The sequence below is a fragment of the Cheilinus undulatus genome, linkage group 4 (assembly GCF_018320785.1).
Source record: "Cheilinus undulatus linkage group 4, ASM1832078v1, whole genome shotgun sequence".
In the NCBI taxonomy this organism is placed as follows: domain Eukaryota; kingdom Metazoa; phylum Chordata; class Actinopteri; order Labriformes; family Labridae; genus Cheilinus; species Cheilinus undulatus.
In genome coordinates this window covers 27443557-27466555 of record NC_054868.1, presented here as the reverse complement: position 1 = coordinate 27466555, position 22999 = coordinate 27443557, and the positions used below count along the sequence as shown (strand labels likewise).

Here is a 22999-nt window from a genome sequence, read left to right as displayed (position 1 = left end):
TTTTTAAATTGTATAAAAATGAAAAATATGATGTGTTACTTGGATCAGTTACCTCCAATTGGTCTGTAAATGTAAACTTTTATTTTTTTGTTTTGTTTTGTTTTCTGCTCCGAGTCAACAAGTGCTTTTTATTTTCTTACATTGGTTCTCGGAGCGCGTGAAAACTGAAAAACAGGTCTGTATGGATTTCTGTTCTCTGTCGACACAAGTTTTATTTGTTACAAATAAACTCAAGTAAAATAACTTAAATGGCTGCTGGTTTGTATACATCCTACACCAAAGATGAAAAAATGAATAAAATCAGTCAAAAATATGGAAAGTAACTGCCGCCTCATGACAGTGTGAACATCAGCTCGCAACTTTGAGTAGTTTTATTGTTTTTTTCCTTGGCTTTACATGGGTTGTGAGATATTCTGATATGCTTTTTATGTCTTTTGATATGTTCACTGATTCAAAACAAGAAACAACATTTTTTAATTCCTGTTTTCAATTTTTTTTTCTTCTGCTTCTGTGAGCCATGTTTTGTAAATATGTCTAAAAGATGATTTTGTTTGTGCTGCCTCGCTGGTACCAGGTTGGACCCCCTTTTGTCTTTAGAACTGTTTTGATTTTTTGTGGCCCTGTTTCAACATTCCTCAGAGATTCTGGTCCACATTGACATAATAGCATCACGCAGTTGCTGCGGATTTGTCGGGTCCACATCCATGATGCAAATCTCCCGTTCCACCACACTCCGAAAGTGCTCTATTGGATTATCTGAGATTTGTGACATGGAGTAATATCCTGCTCAAAGTAGCCACACTGGGAACCCTAGAGATGGTTGTGTGTGAAAATCCCAGTGAATCAGCAGTTTCTGAAATATTCAGACCAGCTGGTCTGGCACTAACAACCATGCCACGTTCAAAGTCACTCAAAACTTAAAACCTTCCTTCCCCATTCTGATGCTCAATTTGAACATTAGCAAGTTGTCTTAACCATGTCTACATGCCTAAATGCACTGAGTTGCTGTCATGTGATTGGCTGATTTGCTATCTGTGTAAACAAGCAATTGAACAGGTGTAGTGGCAGGTGTGTGTATATATGTACTCTGTGCACGGGGGTTGACTTTTTTCCTTTTGCCAAGTATCCACTGTGACTAGTAGTTGTCCAGAGTTACTAGCCACACTGAATTTTCACTAGCCACAATTGTGTTCTTGGGAAATAACGTGTAATATTAAGGTTGGCTATGGAATGCTGAAATTTTCTGGATTTACAGTTTTTTTTTAATGCAACTGAACACTGTACCTCAAAATTTCTAGCATTTTCCCTCGTCCAACCATGAAAAAACAATTGACTGACAAATATGAGTTGAAAGCCATTGCATCTGTGCGCTGGTTTCGCCACTTTATAGATCTTTTGGGGATTATTTGCAAATCTGACCCATTGCAGATAAGCATCTAATTCATCAACCCTGGAGCAAACAGTCAAGCATGGGTAGAGTAAAGCATAGGTTGCAACACTGATAAAATTAACCAGCCAAAGTGGCAAGTGGAAGTTGCAGTACCCACCATGGCTGAAATTTTGCAAAGGGAAGACAAAAATTCCAAAGACCATGTACATTTCTTTCCTGTTAAGATGGTTCCTGTGTCTGTTTAGGCCAGTGTTTCCCAACTATGTTTCCTTGGAGCCCCTACATGTACCTAAGAAACGCGGAGCCCCCCCCCCAGAACACAAGAGAGAAGAAAGCATAACATATTCCTGTCAAAAATCAACATAGATTCTAACTGTTTCACTGATAAATCCCTAAAAAGAAATATGCATGTTTTTTATCAAAAGACTTGAGTGTAAACCACTAAATAACTGCTTTATCATGGTTTTCGTCAATATTTACTCATCTAATTTTGGCAGCCTGAGAGCAGACAAAGCCTTGCACCCCCCTAAGATTTTTGGCGCACCCCAGGGGGGTCCCGGACCCCAGGTTGGGAACCAATGGTTTAGGCAATCACAGAGCCGTAAATTCATGAAGTGATTTGACCAAAAACACATGATAGACTGCACAAAAAGACGTGATCAATCATTGTGACCGATGTGATTGGAGATGGAGGGAGGCTGGATAGGATTACATCTGAAAAGAAGACTGCAAACAAACTTACTGTATTTTTCTCTATTTGAGATTCCAAAGTTATGATGAATGATATGCTAGCTTGACTCTAAAGCTAACAGCAGTTACTCACCAGTTATTATTGCTCCGCAATACTTCTCTTTCCAGTAAGTTATGGTTACCCAACAATGACACATTACACAGGCAGGGGTGTCGTTGTCAGAGCTTGACCAGCCTTCCTCAGTGTCATAGAGGTATCTCACTGAAACAGCTTCATCAATCTTTTTGATGTGTCAACATCTGTGACTGCTGCACTTGCAGAGCACTATGTTCTCTTATTTGCCAACTTTACTGCCATCCATCCATCCATCTTCCATTTATCCGTGGAAGTATATGTTATCCTTATAGCCCATTCTAGGTCTTCCCCAAGGTCCCCTCCCACCCAGACATGCCTAGAAGACCTTCAAAGGGAGGTGCCCAGAAGGCATCCTGATCAGATGCCCAAACCACCTCAACTGGCTCCTTTCGATGCCAAGGAGCAGCAGCTCTACTCTTAGCTCCCTCTGGATGTCTGAACTCCTCACCCAATCTCTAAGGCTGAGCCCAGCCACCATCCAGAGAAACTAATTTCAGCTGCTTGTATCTGCGACCTCATTCTTTCAGTCATGACCATAGGTGAGGGTTTTCAGGGCCCACCAGTCTAAAAACCCTGCAACTATTTGGCAGGCTGTAATTGTGCTGAAAACCTGTTGTTTGACTTCATTTTAAGTCTGTGGAGCAGGATTGTGACCGCAGCACTCCTTTATTTAGCATGGGGAGGGTGCTGTGCACAGGATGGTGGGTGTTGTCGATGATGGGAAGCAGATCCTCCAAGGTTATCTTGCACACCACAGAACCATCCCTCCTCACTAGCTGTCGTGCTGTGTCCTTCTTTCTGTTACTTTCTCCTGAGTCCACCACAGTGTAGGATATTGACCCGCACAGACTGGTATAACTGCAGCAACTTTTTGCAGTTAAGGAAGGACCCCTGTCCTTTCCTGTGAAGAGTGTCAGTGATTACTGACCAGTTTTGGCTGTTGCCCTCCACATTGACCTCTTCGGTGGGAACAGGTTGTAGATATTGCTTCTTCCTTTTTCAGAAGTCCACCACCCTCTTCTTTGTCTTGGAAGTGTTCAGCTGCAGGTTGACAAGCACCACGCCACAAAGTCTTCACAATGCAGAAGCCATTTTAGGACTTGTCCCAGGGTCTCGAAGAAGGCTGTGTAGTGTGCATAAGCAAAGTCTGAACCTTCCTCTCTGCAGCTTTGGTTCACACAGAGGCGAGCCTTTTGTTCACTAAGAAAACTCAGGCACAGAGGTCTGTTCTTCTTTCTCCCCTCTCCTCTTTTCTCCATATTTGTAATCTTAGGCCATAATTCACATTTTTCTAGCATCATTATAATAGCATTACTAAGAAATATTTGAGCCATTGTTTTGGCTGTGTGCTGAACACTCCAGTCTCACAGGGTGATCTATGGACTTTATGTTGGGTTAAATCCATACTGGGGAAACAGATTGAGGCTACATTTTGCAGTGAGTGAAGAGCTGCGACTGAAATGGACTTACTCATTCATGGCTGACTTGTTATTGTCAAAGCGCAGAAAATTATCTTCCAAAGCTGCTTCCAGGCTGCAGAGAGTCTTCCTTCTGGCAAATCAGTCTTTTTTGCTGCAGCCTCTGAAGCTCTGTTGAATTTGCACTTGATTTGTGAATCAACTCAATTCCCACCACTTCAACATGTCCTCTGTTAGACTGTGTGGGATGCTCTAAAGAGTCACTTAGTCTTTAAGAGGCATGTGCTTCTCCCTTTGACTCTCTGGTCCAAATATATTTTATAGAGCTTCTGTGGCAATGCAGAAATTCCATGTCTTCATGTGGTATGATTGTTAAGCTATAAACTGAGGGGAATTAATAGAGCTTGCAAAGCCTCACATGCAGTAAAGAGATGTGACTGGGCTTGAAGTCTTCAGAAATTAACAGATGAGTCAATCCTTTTTCATGTTCAGTGTCTTATATGTGATACCAGGAGTTCCCAAACTAATCAGCCTCTCGAAATAATGGTAGCAGAGACTGGGGACCCCCACTGTCCCTGGAGGTGGTTGAAGTTTAGTTGCACACAGCAGTGCACATTATAAAAAATCATTTTTAAACTTTACTTTTATTTTTGCATAAACCTCATCTAATGATTATGGTTTTGGTTTAAACTGAACTAATTCTATGCATTTATCTTTAAAGAAAAACGGTAAAATACTTAAAATAATTTAAACATGTCTTTTGGATTTTGGAAGGTGGGTCCCGACCCACCACTCTGGGAACCACTGATACAAAGGGACACTTTAAGACTAAAATTTTTGCAAAGACCAAGAATGGGGATTTTTTTTTAAACTGCTCAATTATAACAAATTACAAACTTGGTAAATATGTGCAAATGGACGTGCCTGGGATGAGTTGGACAAAAGTCAATCATGCAAAAGATAGTAGGAAACGAGTGAAAGTATGACTGGATCACACACACCTCTTGATTTGATTATTTTTGCATACTTATGAAAGTTGCTTGTGTTTTCCATTTTCATCCAGGATACTTTTTCTTGTTGCTTGGCTTCAGTATCACAGAGATCCCTCTGTGTCTGGCTGGAGCATTGTATCAAAGACAAAAGCTTTCCAATGGCAATATGTTCTGCATTCACCAGTGTGAGGTAACAGTTCCCATTGTAATGCCTGTCACAAATTTTATTATCAAACTATTTTTCACTTACTACAAAGACAATTCTTAGAACATTGAAGGGAGCTCAGGAGTTCCCAGGGAAGATACCTTATCTGGACAAAAGTATTCAATGCAGTTGTTTAAACCAGACCTGTTGCCACAGGTGTATATAATCAAGCAATGCGTGATTCATTTCTGATTTCTCAGAGAAGCCCAGTTAGTCGGCTCAAATTTGGTATAAAAAGGTGAATTCAGTTTGAAATTCCTCATTTCTGTTAAAAATGGTAAAACGTCAGAAAGCTCACTGAAAATGAAAGAGTCCACATTAAAGCACTTCATGATGCTGGATGGTCTCTGAGACAAATATGACAGGTGGTCTAATAAATTTGTTAAGCACTGTATATAAAGAGAGAAAGGTCTAAGCCTAGTGCAGCATTGCTTGGAGATGATCCAAGCCTGAGCCAGCTATAACAAAGATTGTTTCAAAAAAGAGAGAAAGAGAAAAATACTGATGCAGTTGTTTCTGAAGATCCTTCAGGTGGTTTTAACACCTTTGGTTTTCAACACATTTGTCTGGCTGTGGTAGGTGATTTGACACAGCGCTTCCTGCAGTTTGGTTGGCTTGAGGTCGATTCATGTCTCACAATAAATGAACCACACCTGTCTTAATGAAACCAAAACATTTCAATTGGTTTCAGTCTGGTTTATTGGTCCCCACAAGAGCCTGGTTGACCAGCTCAAACAAACCATAATGACTCAGCAAACAGACAGCAACAGACTGTCAGGGGTGAAAGCACCCTAAACAGGATAGCCTGATAGAAGGGGAAGGCAATCAAAACAAGAGGTGACAAATTCATGACCTTTCAACTTAAAAAAAATCTGTTGTTTTCAGAATATAAAAAAATACAACTCCAGATGTTGGTTTGGCTCAGCTGGTAGAGCAGGCGTATATGTGCAGAGGCTCCAGTCCTTGTTGAACTGTTGCAGGTTAGAATCTGGAGCCTGGTGCTGTTTGTTGCATGTCTCTCCCCACTCTCTCTTCCCATACTTCCTGTTTTCATTCAGCTACCCAGCTTAATAAAGGCTGAAGTCCAAAAAATGATCTCTCAGAAATGGAAAAATCTCCAAATAATGACAATTTAACTGAAAAAAAGACAAATATGTAATTTTTTTTTATTGTTTTTTCTTACAGCAGTTAGCAATAGTTTAACTATAGCAAGCCAAAAATAAATACAAATTTTAAATAATTTCAACAAAGTGTCTCATTCAACAGAGCAACAGTAGCGTTTCACATTACAGGGCACAGATCCAACACACAGGTATGGCTTTCTGTCTGAATCTTTGATCAGGAAGTGCTTAACATTTGGTCATTTTCATTTTGTTTTTCTCAACAGAGATTCAGTTTTCAGTGTAGATTCCAAAATACAAAAATGATTTGTCTTAACTGATTCAAGAGCAGTGCAGAGAGGAAGCCATTGGAGTGCTATTGGACTCACCCCTAGTAGAAGCAGTTAGGAGGACAGTGTTTAACATGCAGGGAAAAGCAGTAAGACATGAGGAAACACTACAAGCAAAGTGCATAAATAACCAAAATCAAAACTGGAAATAACAGACCCCCAAAGAGCTACCAGAGGTAAGCTAGTTAGAAAAATCTCACTTGGGAATTTTTTTTTTTTTTTCAATGTACAAAGACAAAAGTTCTTGTTCAAAAAGGGCAACGTGACAAACGTAAGTCACGTTTGTTTTTCCCTGACGGATGTGAAAGCACGAGAGGCGATGATGCCTGATGTTTACCCGTTCTGTAAGAGTCCATTCATCCAATCAGAATCCTTCTTCAATCACTGATGTTTCATGTACTAAAGTTTACATCCACCAGACCCAAATCAACCATTTCCCTTGTGTTGTGTTCTCTGATTGATTCACGGAGAAGTTGTGAGGGCAAGAGTTAAAATGGAAGTAGATCCAGCCAAACACACACACACACGCGCACACACACACACACACAACCTCCCATCTACATCGACTGTTCATTCAGTGCATTCATTTGTCATCAATCCTCCTCCCATGACTTCATTTCCCTTTGTGGCTTCGCTGCTCCCATGTGCTTTTGGCAGTTGTACGGAGGCCTGGCAGGGCCACATAGTCTTTCTGGAAGCGTGAGTTGGGTGTTCTCTGCCGTTTCCTCTCTCCCTGTGTGGTGAAGAATGCATCCTGGAAACGCATACTTGACGCTGTGGACTGGAAAACGAGAAAACACCCATAAGTTTATAAGAATATTTAAGGAGGCATCTTTTAAATTTCCTGTCATTAAAGCTCCTGTGAGAAACTTTTGGTTTTGTTCTTAGCTCACATCTCTGTCCTCTACACGTGTGATTGCTTCTCAAACATAAAATCTCGTTATGCTTTCTTTTGCCAGTCAAAAACATTACTTACTGTAAACCTGAGAAAAATGTCAAACAAAAGCTACAGTGTTGTCCTTGACTGTGTTCACTAAAATAGCTCATATTTTTTCTGAAGTAAATTTGCAACTGCTGAGCTGAGTTGACTCTGGAGATGATAAACAACCACTCATGTACCAGGTGGTGCCGTGCTCTGTGTGCTGAAATTGGACTTGTAGCCACAGCATCTATTTGACATGGTTCCTGTATCTGTCTTAAAGTAAAAGCCAGGGCCTCATTTATAAACAGGGCCTGAAGTTAACATGTGCCACTTTCCACACAAAGTAGGTGATTTATTAAAAAACAGGCCTGACAGTCAAATTTGCACACCTGAAAGCAAACTCTGACCCTTGCATCCAAAGGTTTTAGAGGCAGAGGGAGATTGGCAACACATAAAAAACTTTAACCCACAATCCATTTCATCATAAGCAGTCTCATTTTTCCGAATGCCTTGTGAGCCATATTTTACTTCCTTATATGAATAAGTGTTAATATTTATCTTTTAAAAACCCACCAAACGTTTCATTATCACAGATTCACCTTCAATCACCCTGATCGTAGGCAGCCAAACCTTAACATCATTTGATGTAGAAATCCAAATACCAAGAAGCAAGAATGAATGCATACCATGCTGTCAATGCTAATTTAATACATTGTCCTTGTTATGAGAGTGATTTTTAATTTGAACACATTTCACTGCGCTGTACAATGCACAGAATAAATGGAGACATGGCTACTCTGTACTGAGTTATCTTTGCACTCTCATCACTGAGCATATATTTATCACCTACATGTATTTAATCCTAACTGAGCAAAATGTGCAGTTAACCCCTTAAAGCCTGTTGTATCATATTTAATACATACTTTTATGATTCCTCTATCTAATCACTACAATCATAAATTACTAAAACAAAACAAAAAAAACTTCTGAATACAATCTGATAAATGATAAAAATGCCCTCAAGTGGATTATCAGTTAATAAAAACACCTATTGTATCAAATGAGATACAAAAATATACACATGTGCACAAAATTGTTTGTAGCCCTCTGTTAATGTAAAAAAAAAAACCCACAATAGTCACAGAAATAACCTGAATCTGACAAAAGTGATAATAAATAAAAATTCAATGAAAATTAACCAAAGAAAATCAGACATTGCTTTTGAATTGTGGTTCAACAGAATTATTTTAAAAAACAAACTCATGAAACAGGCCTGGACAAAAATGATGGTACCCTTAACTTAATATTTTGTTGCACAACCTTTTGTGGCAATCACTGCAATCAAACAATTTCTGTAACTTTCATGAGGCTTCTGCACCTCTCAGCAGGTATTTTGGCCCACTCCTCATGAGCAAACTGCTCCAGTTGTCTCAGGTTTAAAGGGTGCCTTCTCCAGACGCCATGTTTCAGCTCCTTCCACAGATGTTCAGTAGGATTTGGATCAGGGCTCATAGAAGGCCACTTCAGAATAGTCCAACGTTTTGCTCTTAGCCATTCTTGGGTGTTTTTTGCTGTGTGTTTTGGGTCATTATCCTGTTGCAAGACCCATGACCTGCGACTGAGACCAAGCTTTCTGACACTGGGCAGCTCATTTCTCTCTAGAATACCTAGTCTTGAGATTTCATTTTACCCTGCACAGATTCAAGACACCCTGTGCCAGATGCAGCAAAGCAGCCCCAGAACATAACAGAGCCTCCTCCATGTTTCACAGTAGGGACAGTGTTCTTTTCTTGGTATGCTTCATTTTTGCTTCTGTGAATATAGAGCTGTTGTGCTTTGCCAAAAAGTTCCAGTTTTGTCTCGTCTGTCCATGGGACATTCTCCCAGAAGCTCTGTGGCTTGTCAACGTGCAGTTTGGCAAATTCCAGTCTGGCTTTTTATGATTTGTTTTCAACAGTGGTGTCCTCCTTGGTCGTCTCCCATGAAGTCCACTTTGGCTCAAACAACGACGGATAGTGCGATCTGACACTGATGTACCTTGACCTTGGAGTTCACCTTTAATGTCTTTGGAGGTTGTTCTGGGCTCTTTTGTTACCATTCGTATTATCTGTCTTTTCGATTTGTCATCAATTTTCCTCCTGCGGCCACATCCAGGGAGGTTGGCTACAGTCCCGTGGATCTTAAATTTCTGAATAATATGTGCAACTGTAGTCACAGGAACATCAAGCTGCTTGGAGATGGTCTTATAGCCTTTACCTTTAACATGCTTGTCTATAATTTTCTTTCTAATCTCCTGAGACAACACTCTCCTTCGCTTCCTCTGGTCCATGTTTAGTGTGGTAGACACCATGTCACCAAACAGCACAGTGACTTTGTCACCCTTTAAATAGGCCGACTGACTGATTACAAGTTTGTAGACACCTGTGATGCTAATTAGAGGACACATCTTGGTTGAACATGTCCCTATGGTCACATTATTTTCAATCTTTTCTAGTGGTACCATCATTTTTGTCCAGGCCTGTTTCATGAGTTGGTTTTTTTTTTGATAATTCTGTTGAACCACAGTTCATAAGCAATGTCTGATTTTCTTTGGTTAATTTTCAATTAATTTTTATTTATTATCACTTTTGTCAGATTCAAGTTATTTCTGTGACCATTGTGGGTTTTTCTTTCATTAAAAGAGGGGTACCAACAATTTTGTCCACGTGTGTATATGTTAAATTTTATGGAAAGTTGGATTTTTTGGATTTCAGTAGAAATTGAAATAAACATTTCACATTTTAAAAAAAAATAGAATTTTCAGGCTATTATTTGTGTATTCGGGCTTTAATGGGTTAAATTCTGGACAATTTTCATACAACCTTAATATATCCTAATAATCGGTCATAGTTCATGCAGACCTTGAAAAAATTTAAAATCGTAAATTAGTAAAAGCCTTTGTACATCAAGCAAACTTTTATTTAATAATATCCCGTAGTGAGTAATCAAAAATAACTTTCTGATAATATCTAAAGTGAGAGACTGATCTGATATGACATTATGTGAAGAAATTGGTGTGGCCACAATAAACAAATAAAAAACTGCAGTTAAACTCATACATAACAGTGAAAGGAGATTTTTTTTTGGCACTGTAACATTAGCTATTGAATATAGCACTAATGTGGTGTCAGTCTGTTTTATCTTTAGTTTCTGACAGTTCACATTATGGCAAACTAACAATCATTGCTTTCTGACCATCCCTGCAGTCGGTTTTGGTGTCAGAAAGATTATTAACTCAACTTCCTTCCAGTTGCAGTCGTGATTCACTGCTGAAAGCCAGCATTTTCATTCATAAGGAGTTTTGCACTGACTGTTTAGGTTGAATGAAGGCTTGTAAAATGTGGAACAGGAGGCAAATCTATGTGAACACATGTCCAGAAGAATCAGGATCACTGCATGTGCATTATTTTATAAATCTGAAGTATTTTGTGTGCACACTAATTGTTGGTTTTTGGCTCATGCGCAATTTTAGTATGGATTCTACGCACTGTTTCATGAATGAGACCCCTGATCCATTTCTTTGACTTGACTGCCTGCGTTTTCATGCAATGCTTTCAATTGTGAGTTTTTGTCTGATAAAAAAACCTATTTGACTCTTTTTTGAATTCCTTGATAAACTTTCTTCAAAAAACAGGAGCTGTAAATCACACAGGCTCCAGACACATTATAATTACAATGTAAATCTTCATATTATTGTGATTTCCTCCTCTTATTCTCTGCTTTTCTTTGTGTACGTTAAAAATTTGCACTTGTATGTTTGTTAAATACTTGTTTAAATTTAAATAAGAAAATCTTCAAAAACTCTGACAAAACAGAAATAATTAATAAAAGTATATCTACTCTAAGTACAGCAAGCAGTAAATAAAGTGTAAAATGATCTACATTTTTTGAAGTGTAATGACTGTAATCTATGTTTAAGGACTTTTATGGCCTTTATTACCTCCGCTAAGGAGGTTATGTGACTGGGAGGGTTTGTTAGTTAGTTAGTTTGTTAGCAACATAACTCAAAAAGTTATGAACGGATTTTGATGACATTTTCAGGAAATGTCAGAAATGGCATAAGGAAGAACTGATTACATTTTGGGAGTGATCTGGATCACCGTCTGGATCCAGGAATTTTTTTTAAAGGATTCTTCACTTTTGGGAGTTAGGGCTAATGGCGGAGGTCTGCACTCTCCAAGTGCTTTTCTAGTTCTGTATAGAATCAACTTGTCGTATTTGCCAAACAAAGACATTTTGTAAGTATTCAGTTTTTGGCCTTAATTTGGGTAAAACTGAACTGAATGATGACTATAAGAAAGATATTAAAAACAGGAGGCTCCACTGACAACACAGCAAAAAAGAAGAGGCCTAAAAGTGAATGTAAACTAGTCCATTTATGAACAGTGATGAATTTAGTTCAAATTTAACATTGTGAGCTATACAGAAGCACATTTCATTCACATGAGAAAACCAAATTTCGCTCTCAGTGAATTTTTTTGCTCTATTTTTCTGAGTTACTGACACCACTGTCTTAGAATTATGAAACCATGATGTCACTAACAACAAAAGTAATTTATTTTCTTATGCTGTAAACTTCCACGGAACTAGAGAGGAGTACCAGTTCAATATTATTTATGAGCTGAATGTTGCCCTCACTCATTATTAGTGTATATTTGCACTTTTGTAGACTTTGTAGTTAATCACTTTGCCTGCTATCCACCCTGCCACAGTTGTTTCAGAGATTTAAAATAACTACATCTTACTTGTTAGTCATTGTACTGATGGTCTTCCTTGCTTTTCTGGGTCATAAAGAGCCATCAATATTTATTCAGATTAAGAAACTCAAAAGTCCACACAGGAGCTTAAAAAGTATCAAATTTATGTTTTAAAGTTAAGCTGTTTCTTAGTAAGTCTAATACTTACAAGTCTACGTTTCACCTTTTTAGGCAGGTCTTCATCTAACGTATAGACATCCTCTCTTTTTGCCAGAACCTGGGAGCCATCCTCAAACTCCACCTGACAACAGGAACATACTGATCAGTCATTTATGCAGTATGGGGTAAATGCATTGTTTACTCTCTATAAAGGTGCATCTCAAAAAATGTGAATATCATGAAAAAGTTCAATATTTTTGTCACTCTTTTCTGAAGGTGAAACCCATATATTATATAGACTTGTTACACATAGAGTGAAATATTTCAAGCCTTTATTTCTTGAAATGTTGATGATTATGACTTACAGATAAGAAAAGCCAAAATTCAGTGTCTCAAAAAAATAGAGAATATTACATAAGATCAATTTAAAAAAGGATGTTTTACACAGAAATGTCAGGCTTCTTAAAAGTATGTTGATTTCTATGCACTCAATACTCATTACTCCTGAGCAGTGCCACAGGCTGATCGCCTCCATGCAACGCCGCATTGATGCAGTAATTCATGCAAAAAGAGGCCCAACTCCTTTGCATGAATTACTGCATCAATGCGGCGTTGCATGGAGGCGATCAGCCTGTGGCACTGCTCAGGAGTAATGGAAGCCTAGGTTGCTTTGATAGCGGCCTTCAGGTCATCTGCATTGTTGGGTCTGGTGTCATCTCATCTTCCTCTTGACAATACCCCATAGATTCTCTATGGGGTTCAGGTCAGGCCAGTTTGCTGGCCAATCAAGCACAGTAACACCATGGTCATTGAACCAGCTTTTGGTACCTTTGGCAGTGTTGGCAGGTGCCAAGTCCTGCTGGAAATTAGCATCTCCATAAAACTTGTCAGCAGAAGGAAGCATGAAGTGCTCTAAAATGTCCTGGTAGATGGCTGCGTTGACTGTGGACTTCAGAAAATACAGTGGACCAACACCAGCAGATGCCATGGCAGCCCAAATCATCACTGACTGTGGAAACTTCACACTGGACTTCAAGCAACGTGGATTCTGTGCCTCTCCACTCTTCTAGGTCCCAGAGTCTGGCAAACTGGCCTGGCCTAAACCCCATAGAGAATCTATGGGGTATTGTCAAGAGGAAGATGAGGGACACCAGACCCAACAATGCAGATGACACGAAGGCCGCTATCAAAGCAACCTGGGCTTCCATTACACCTGCAGTGCCACAGGCTGATCGCCTCCTTGCCACGCCACATTGATGCAGTAATTCATGCAAAAGGAGGCCCAACCGAGTACTGAGTGCAGAAAAATCAACATACTTTTCAGAAGCCTGACATTTCTGTGTAAAACATCCTTTTTTAATTGATCCTATGTAATATTCTCATTTTTTTGAGACACTGAGTTTTGGCTTTTCTTATCTGTAAGTCATAATCATCAACATTTCAAGAAAAAAAGGCCTGAAATATTTCACTCTATTTGTAACAAGTCTATCTAATATATTGGTTTCACTTTCAGAAAAGAGTGACAAAAATATTGAACTTTTCATGATATTCAAATTTTTTGAAATGCACCTGTAGTTATCCACACTGCTTTAAGGTTTTTTTTTTTTTTGCATATGTACAAAAAGCTATGGGTCAAATTTCTAAATATTTGGATTTATGTGGGGTTGATCTGCTACGATAAACAACAGCCGTGAATAAAGCAAAGGTCTTTGTGATAATGATTAAAAACAACAAAGGAGGAAAAAAGTTCACAAGATCAAATGATGAAAGAAAACTGAGAGCAGCTCTAACTAGCAAGAGTGAACCCCTTTCATGTTACTTCTGCACTAAAAAACAAAGAGTTTGGTCTCACAAAATTCAAGTTTCTGAGTGCCAAAAAGACCCTGAAGTACAGTGCAACTTGGAACGATGTCCTGCCTAAAACATACCTTGACAATGGAAAGTTCTTGTTCGGCCTATTTTCTAAAATGTGACCTCTCTTAAACCTAGCATGTGCGTCACAGATGCATTGGGCATAACTAATGGTTGACGCCCTGCTCTACTAAATAAAGCTTTAAGTGGAAACCGCATGACTCTTGGCTTAGTGAATATTTCAGAGAGTTTGAATAATGCAGATTGTCACCTCCATCTCATCCTCCTCTTCTCGCTCTCTCTTTCCTCTACCCATCTGCTCACTCTGTGTCTAAATGGCTTTTGCTTCCTGTATCTCTCTCTTTTCATCCTCCCATCATCCTCCATCTCAGCTCCCTCTCCACCTCTTTAGTCACCATAACTTTAGCACCTCCTTAAATCTGTCTCCAGTGCTCCCCTCCGTTTTCTCACCCTCGACTTCTCCAAAACATACACCTGGGGACTTAAACAACGTCAAGAGAAGTCACGACGATTCAGATGTTCAGTTCAACAAGTTTGCTGCCGTCTTGCTTTGACCTACAACTGAAGATTAAATCTGCAAAACTAGGTCATGCACATCTCTCATACTTCTACCATTTGTCAAGATTATTTACATTTATTCCTTCTAATACGTACCTGATACATGTAGGAGACGTTGGATCCCAGGTACTTGGCACCATAGAACAACCCATCAGGCCATTTTACTTGAACAGCTTCCCCAACTTCAGGAGGGCCCAAGTTCACACAATCTCTGCTCTAAAAATACATGACAATAATGGATGGCCTGGTTAGAGCCAGATTATGTGAAAATGTCTTCACAAACATTTGAAAAGTCATTTAAGGTGAGTGCTGTGATGCTAAGATTTTTTTTTACTTCCCACATGACTACACATGACTAGCGCGATTTTATTCCGCTAGATGCAACTAAAGGCCTCATTTGGTTTGCCTGCAAATCATCTTGCTAAGCTGAAAACAAAATTTTGATGTGAAGTTCTGCAGGTACATGTTCAAACACCACAATTTATACACCTCTTTATGAATTTCAGTTGTATATTGTTCATATAAATGTGAAATTCAACAAGCAAAATCCCTATTTTCAAAGACTCATTTAAAAGCTTTGATACTGAAAAACAAACCTGCTTCATTTACAGAAAAGCTGTACAGTGTTTCAAGTTTTTTTACATTGATTGCACAGGCTTCTGGCTTGAAACAACACATTTTCTCTCCTAATTAAAAAATAACCCATTTTTCAAAATGTGCATTATCAGTTGAAATGTTGATTGAAAAATGTGTTTCAACAAACCCTTGGGAAATGGTATGAATGGATACACAGAATTATCTGTTGATAGTATAATTTCTTTGGGATAATAAATTTGTTGCACCAATGAAAGGGATAGTTTGGCTTTTAAAAAAATACATTTTATAAGGAACTTGTCCATTTTAAGAACATTAGCCAAAGGAGATACTGGTCAGTGCTGTCCCTTTTGTGAGAAACTGGAACAGCTGCTAGGCAAACACTGCTGCAGATGGTGCCAATTTTACTGTGGGATTTAGCCAAATAGTAACAAAGCAACCAAACAAACAAAGTCAAGGTAAGTGCATGCTATATTCAAAGAGCAACTAAACCCTCAGACCCCTTGCTTTAGATGAAGCTCTATGGCTAAGGGGATTTTAGTAGTACTGTTGATCAGTTAAGGTCCAGATCTTAACTCTTGAGCACAAAGTATTTAAATTGTTACATTTGTTTAAAAATGTGCACAGAAACTGCCCTCTACAGATTGAAATGATCCACTGCAATTGAATTGTTTTTTAAATTTCTTTAAGATTATTTTTTTTGCCTTAAATGATAGGAAGACTGAGGAGAAAGAGGAAATGTGGGTAGAGAGAATTGGGAAAGACATGCACCAAATGTGTGCTGAGTCTGGGAACTGATCCTGTAACCAGTGCGCCGAGGACTATTGCTGCTTTCCATTTACCTCAGAAGTCGGACGTTGGAAGTGGATGATGGCACAACCGAGTTGAATGCATTCCATTTGCTACGAGCTCGTAACTGAGCTTAATGGGGGTTGATCTGACTTATGAGTCGGAACTACAAGTTCAGGGAGCATTTCTGATGACGACAACCCGGAATTTCCGAGTCATGAGGACAAAAGCAACGCACCATATAGCCTCTGCTTATGGCCGTCTGCTCAACCCACTGAGCTATACTTGGCACCCTTTAAATTTAATTTATTTCTAAGGGCTGCTCTGGCCAAGTAACGTAAATGGTGCCATCTGCTGTTACCACAGAGCTCAACAGTTACTTCCCACTTCTTCCACAACCGTAAACTTCACTATCAGCAGCTGAAAGCTTAAATTCATGACTCCATCAATCAGGCTGTGACACTTTAGGATTATGGGTAATGTAGTACTGTTGATCAAGATTGCGAATAAAACATGTTTTTCTAAAAGGCTGATAAAATACAAACTTGAGTCTTCTGCATGACCATATAAGTATCATACTCTTGTGGTAAGTTTAACTTGAATGGTTATGACAGCACTGCCAGTAACCAAATCTGAAAGCAGCAAAGATTGAGTGATGTTGCGGTGGGGAATGGGCAGCCGTGGGCATCTTATCCAGCCTCCCTCCCAGGTCTTTCCAAGAGTTTCTAAAGGGATTTTTTTAAATTCCAGGGTTGATGCACCTCAGCTGAAACTCCGGGGTTTAATTACTCTTTAAAACAAAGCAGTGCATTATTTTGCTGTTGGCAAGCCACTTTGTTTATTTCGTGAGAAGTTCCCCAGCCTGTAGCACAATTATCTCTTTGATTAAAAGACATTCCAGTCAACATATTGTCAGGTTGAAGACTGAATGTATATGGTGAGATTTCCTCAGTTAAATAATAGTATAATCGGTATTTCTGTCAATCCCCGCAGTTTCTCTCCAACACTCACTGAGTAAAACTTAGTCATTATCCTAATCACTTCAACAAAAAAACAGGGGGTAATAAAAGAATGATTAAAAGAACTGTTAATCATTTGCTGTGTTGGCAAAAAAACGAAAAAGTCTTCCAATGTTGCCTTTTAACTGGACTGACCTTTAAGGAAATCAATGTTGTGTCACAGTACTTACAGAAAGGTTTATAGTGAGAGAAATCACTTGATTATGCTTGTTTTGCAGATGCACACCATCAGATGTTCAAACAGGCCTGGAAAACTAATAATTATTTAAGAACTGACTTAATATGAAGGCAGTGCTGTTCAAAACAAGTTTTTTTTCTTATATCAGATATGACCTTGTACAACTGGGAGATGACCTCTTGAGCATGGCCCTAATTAAACATCTTCTCACCACTATGTCCTCAGGGTAGGTATCATTGGAGAAGGAGCCATCATCGAACATGACCTCATAGAACATCTGGGAGCTGATCTGGGTGACCTTTGAGCTGTAGTAGCGAAGGTTCTTGTGTTTGGAGATCACTGTCTGACCAAGTGAAATGGAGGCTTGGCATGCTCGCTGCTTCTAGTACACACAAAGAACACAATTTAGAGTCAAAACTAGTAACATTACCAATACCATTATTGGTAGCACTCTTTATATGCTGTACTGACATTCAGCTTAAAATTGCATAGCTTACATGTGTAGAAAATTATTTTAAACACTTATTATGGCCTAAATTTTCTTACTTTATCAATAGCAGAATTTGTAAGATCTCTTAAAATACAACAAACAACAACTGTCCCGTGACCTACAGCTGATGAACTCCGTGACTGATGTCTGTGGCAGGTGATTGACACCACATAAGGCCAATCATCTGGCTCCATGGTTACACCTGCAGCATGAGCACAAGTCACATGAAAGGAGGTGGGACATCGGCCGCACGAACACTGGATACAAGCACCAGCCTGCCGCTTCCCCGCACAGCGCTTTCGACAATAGATGCACCTCTGTGAACACACAAAAGAGAAAAATATCAACATAAACAGTGACTTACAACTGCCATCAATTCTTTTCTACTGAAGACATACAGTATGCTTTTAAAAACAGGTCTCAAGTTTGGGTTTTAATTTCAATAATACCTTAATATTTTATTTATTTATTTATTGCAAGGGACAATGCACATTAATGTTCATGGACATGTAAATGTGCCAGATTCTAGCCATAGGCTAATTTCCATCTGTAGTCCCTGGCAGTTTGATGATATGTACAACAAAGAGTACATTAAAAATCTACATAAAAATCAAATAACACCAAGAGCCCAGACAACATAGACAATACAATAAAATACAAAGACCCAAATATAACAACAGAAATTGAATTAAATTGTTCCATATTGGTTAGGGAGTATTTTCACTGTGAATTAATATTAAGATCACTTGAAAATGTTTAAACAGAAAGAGAAAGGTCAGGATGAAACAAAGTTGAACTTCAGAGCCCATATTTAGAGTCATGATGGCTCAGGTCTGAGCACTTTATGCTGGAATAGTGGTCAGTGCACAGGACAAAGCCAAAAACAACAGGAAGTTAGAGTGCATCATAATTGCAAGTGCAAATGCATAAGTGCAAATCATAATTAATCCTATATAATTCCTTAGTTTTATTCCTTTCATTGAATTTTGGGGCAAAAATCTATTTTTAACTTATCACTAGCCTTGTCTTAAAAAATAACAACACAGTATAGATTTAGAGCTAAGGAAGACAATTACCTTGTATTTGTGTAAACAACATGAATGCAAATTTAAAGTAAGGCTTGCCACACACAAGGTATTGCTAGCACTGATCTCATGGTGATTAGTGTTGGGTCTTTACTATGATATATCAAACTGTACAGTCTAGAGCAGTGGTTCTGAATATGCTCCTGGAAGCAAAATTGCACCAAAAAGTCAATGAAGCTCATTTAAGACATGCTTGTTTTGTTCTGTCTCTTTGATTTGTAAAGCGTCTTGTACCGTACAAGGTCCAAACTGTACTATTTTTCATGAAATAAATCAAATTGGTGGAAAAATATCAGATATTGGGTCACAATTTCTCAATGAGGAATTTATGGTGGGTCCTAAAGCTCTCTCTGCCCTCTTGGTTAAGTGTCTTGAGATAACTTTGGTTATGAATTGGCGCTATACAAATAAAGATTGATTGATTGATTTGAATCAAACCTGCACTCCATAAGGCTTTTTTACAGTATACCACACATTTCTTGTCATGCAGAATTATGATGTAATTAGGGAGAAAAGAGTTTAAACAAATGGCTGGGTCACTGTTCCCCAGCATGTTTTGTCCCGGTATGCTACTTTTTGATCACACTTGGAACAGGTGTGAATTTTCCAATCATGTCATGCAGCTTCATTAGCAGTCATGATGGCTCAGGTCTGTGGAAAAACGACCCATCATTAATGACGGACAAGAGCTTCTGTCGCATCTTCTTTTTCCTTTTGATCTTTTCAGTCACTTTCAGAAGCAAAGTGCAGAACAACTGTTTCAAGTGTCTTCACTTCCCAGTAAAGTTTAAGCTTTTGTAATTGTGTGGCTTTACAACAGATAGAAAGGAAAAAATGAGTAATATAAAATCTGTATTTCCACTTGAGAGGCTTTTGCAACGCAGGCTCAGGAAAAGCAGCAGCAAATTAAAGACAAAAGACCTCTAAGTGAATCATGGCTCAGTTGTGCCCTGAACCTCTAACATAATTTAAATCCATCATGTGCTCCAAATAATGTGAAATCTAGTCAGTGCAGTGTTATTGGATACAGCGGTTTAAACAAAACATTAAAAAAGGAAAAAAAGGAAAGAGAGCCCAGTAGTTACACGCAACAGAAACATGTTATTCCATCACTACAATGCAAGGGAACCCTCAAAAAGGCCAATCAGATGACATCACTTGAGGTTTTCACAACAAACCAGAGCAGCAGTGGATTTTTTCGATTACCAGTACATTACACACTCACCCACTGCTATCCATGCACACACAAACACCTAAATGTTAGAGGCTATCTGTCAGTTTTCTGCAACAAACAGCCCATCAAGTCCATTTCCTCCCCTCTCTTTCTGCACTCTTCCACTAAAGGGATAAAAATGACGACATCCTCCCAGTATACTTCTACCCGCTTCATGCTCCTCCCTCACCCCTTTCTCTTGCCTCCCATCTCACTCCATTTCCTCTACTCTCCTTCTAATAAAAACACCCATCTGTGCCCTCCTTCTCGCTTCGCTTCCTCGCCCCATCTTCCCCTTTCTTTTATTCACATCTCTCTGAAGGTAATTTATTCATTAGTTTAATTCCTGGGAATCCATACTGAAATATCTATACGTGTTGACAGATAATACGCCTATATATAGACAAGTTCTTTAGAGCATGTGCCTGAGCAGGCTCAACTGGGAATTAGCTGGTGTGTCAATGTGAATTCCTGCTTAAAAACGCTCTGATCACACACAAACTGCTTTTCTAATACAAATTTGTTGTATAAATGGAGGAAGATGCATCTAAGGAGATACTTAAGAATATAGAGGTGCTACAAGCTTGTAAAAAGGCCTTGAGGTACTTTTGATTTCCTAGTTCATACAGAGGAAAATTAAGTCTATTTTTCCCAGAGAGAATAGCACAAAATTTGACAGCTGGATTAAAGGTTAAATCATGCAAAAGCAAAACTTTTTCAAAGCATTTCTGCCTTCATAATCAAAGCAAAGCAAAAATATCCTTTCTTCATTTCTTTTTAAACTTAACAGCTGATCTAATTACTTAATCCAGGCAGCATTTATTAAATGTAACCTTCATAGCAGGTCTGTTTTCACCTCAACAATTATCAGCTTAGCCTACTTAGTTCAGATCTCAGGTGAGGATCAGGAGGTTCTGTGTACAGACAGACTGTTCTACATTGGGCGAGGTAACCTGAAGAAAAGGCTTCATTTAAAATGGGTGGAGAAATTCTCCCATTCGTATCCAGTTTTTTTTATTTAATGAAGCTTCTAATACTCTGCAGCTCCTCCATTCCTGAACTGAGGGGACTTTTTTACTCAGCGCTTTTCTTAGTGACTAACTCGGCCTACATTTTAGAAAGCTTTTTCCCATACCTCCTCCATTATGGACGACAGTGTCTGGTCCACCTATTGAGGCCAACCTGACAAGATTCTGACTGGCATGCAACACACCCTGAGAGTGTAGAGGGAGGTGTTTTAGTGTGTAAATGATTATTATGTTCATTTATATCTAAAAACAATGACAGGCACATAAAGCCCTGTATATGCATGTTAGAATATGTTTATGATGTTTTACTGTGCGTGAGTTTGTCTGTGAACCTAACCCACTTTTTCCTGTGCCTGTGCCTTCTCAGGGGTGTATTTGGGTGCCTGTGTTGAGCCATGCGTTAAGAACATTCCCACAGTAAATTATGAATGCGTATGTGTGCACGGATGTGTGCGTGTGCACTGTGTGATAGTAAATTATAAATGTACTGGGCTGCTGCAGGGGCAATGGGTCCAATGCGAGCTTCAAAACACGTGGCTCACAGAGCAAACTAACAAATGATGAAGGGAGCATAAGAGAAAGGGTAAACCATGCATAATTGTACTAAGCTGAAACAAATTAAGTTAAGGATCCCTATTTAAATGGAGTATAATACATGGTCTGAGGTTCATATACGATAATGGAGCAACCTTTGGCTAGTTAAGCACCATAAATCACTACAGTTGGGTGCAAAAGGGGGGAAGTGGGGTCTCTTATTTGATCATAGGTGTATTACTGCTGTATTTTAGCTTCAACAAACTACTTTTTGTCCTATTTGCTTCCAAAGCCACATTTGCCCACACCCGGGGACGACTATTTACAAAGCATATTTTAGCCTTGTCTTTCAAACTGACCAAGATGGTGTGGCTGTTAAAACTTTTCTTCTTCCACGGTGCCCAATATGCAAAGCACAAAAAGCTGTATACATTGAAGCAATCCCATCACAAAAATGATATCTCTGGACACATGTTCAGAAAGGCATTGTGGAAACAAACAAGAGAGTAACTTTAAATATTCAAAAGGTTTTAGAATCAACTTTTATTTTGCTTAGTGTCAATGGAAGGTAGTGCAGCTGAGTTCAGGGTTTCTACACACTTTAGATTATCAAATTTAAGACCTTTTAAGACCTGATCTGAGAAAAATGTATACTACAGTTTGCAAGCAAACAGTCAGTGATTTCTTGTGAACATTTATGCAACAATTTGTGGAACAAATTCAATAAGAAATTTAAAAAAAATTATACTGATTAATCTTGATTATCCAGAAGAAAAAACCCTATTTCCTTTATAAAGCATATGCTCTTTTTAGGTTGAATTTGTGTTTTGTCACATTTATTTTCAAACTGAGTAGTTTAACGTCAAACTCAAATTACACACTTGTTAACGTTGCACAGTTAGACTTTTAATACAAGTTTTATTTAATTGCGTTACTTTAAAAGTGTAAAAACCTTAGAAACTCTAATTGTAACATCCCGACTTATGTCCTTTGCACTTACATGTCCAGGTGTGCAAGAGATTTTTTTCTTTTAAACTTGAATATTTCCTCTTCTAAATGTAAAAGCATTTCCAGTAATTGAATCCTTTATTGTTATTAACTTGACTTACTTGCGAACTTAGTTACTAATGCCTCAAAAATAAAGCCTTTTCCTGGAAAATGCCTGACCACTTTGTCTTTTATTTAATGATATAATGTGTACTGCCTGCTCAATAGTGATTTAAATTTTACTGCTGTATGTATGATAGAAATATTGTTTGGTCCAAACAGATAGAACTTCTCTGATGTGATTGCTTGATTCTAGAGGTATCAGATATTTTTGAATGCAGTTTGAAAATTGCATTTCGTGTGTATAGTTTACAGAAAAGGGAGGACGGTTTTAAGATACGTCTAAGCAATGTGTAAAACTGTAAATCCTTTAAATGCATACTTTTCTGTTATATTTAACTTTCATAAAAACTCAAAGAGGTTTCTTTAAAAGGGACACATTTGTCTTGTCATCAGATAAAACATGGGCCCATCCACAGAGCTTGTGTCAGCAA

The 22999-nt window shown here is 38.6% G+C and overlaps 1 protein-coding gene across 6 annotated transcripts in view; it reads right to left on the bottom strand.

The window, feature by feature from the left end:
- Nucleotides 1-5985: 5985 nt before the first annotated feature.
- kdm4c (lysine (K)-specific demethylase 4C) overlaps nt 5986-22999 on the bottom strand; it is a 41670-nt gene continuing 24656 nt past the window's right edge. For 3 of the 6 annotated variants that reach the window (XM_041784915.1, XM_041784919.1, XM_041784916.1), the window contains exons 18-22: nt 17721-17915; nt 17320-17490; nt 14625-14744; nt 12148-12240; nt 5986-7062 (exon numbers count right to left, since the gene is read on the bottom strand). In XM_041784915.1, the coding sequence (XP_041640849.1) occupies nt 6895-7062; nt 12148-12240; nt 14625-14744; nt 17320-17490; nt 17721-17915 (747 nt within the window). In that variant the 3' untranslated portion in view covers nt 5986-6894. The remainder of the gene's footprint in view (nt 7063-12147; nt 12241-14624; nt 14745-17319; nt 17491-17720; nt 17916-22999) is intronic. The other 3 variants (XM_041784920.1, XM_041784918.1, XM_041784921.1) reach the window with 3 other exon arrangements.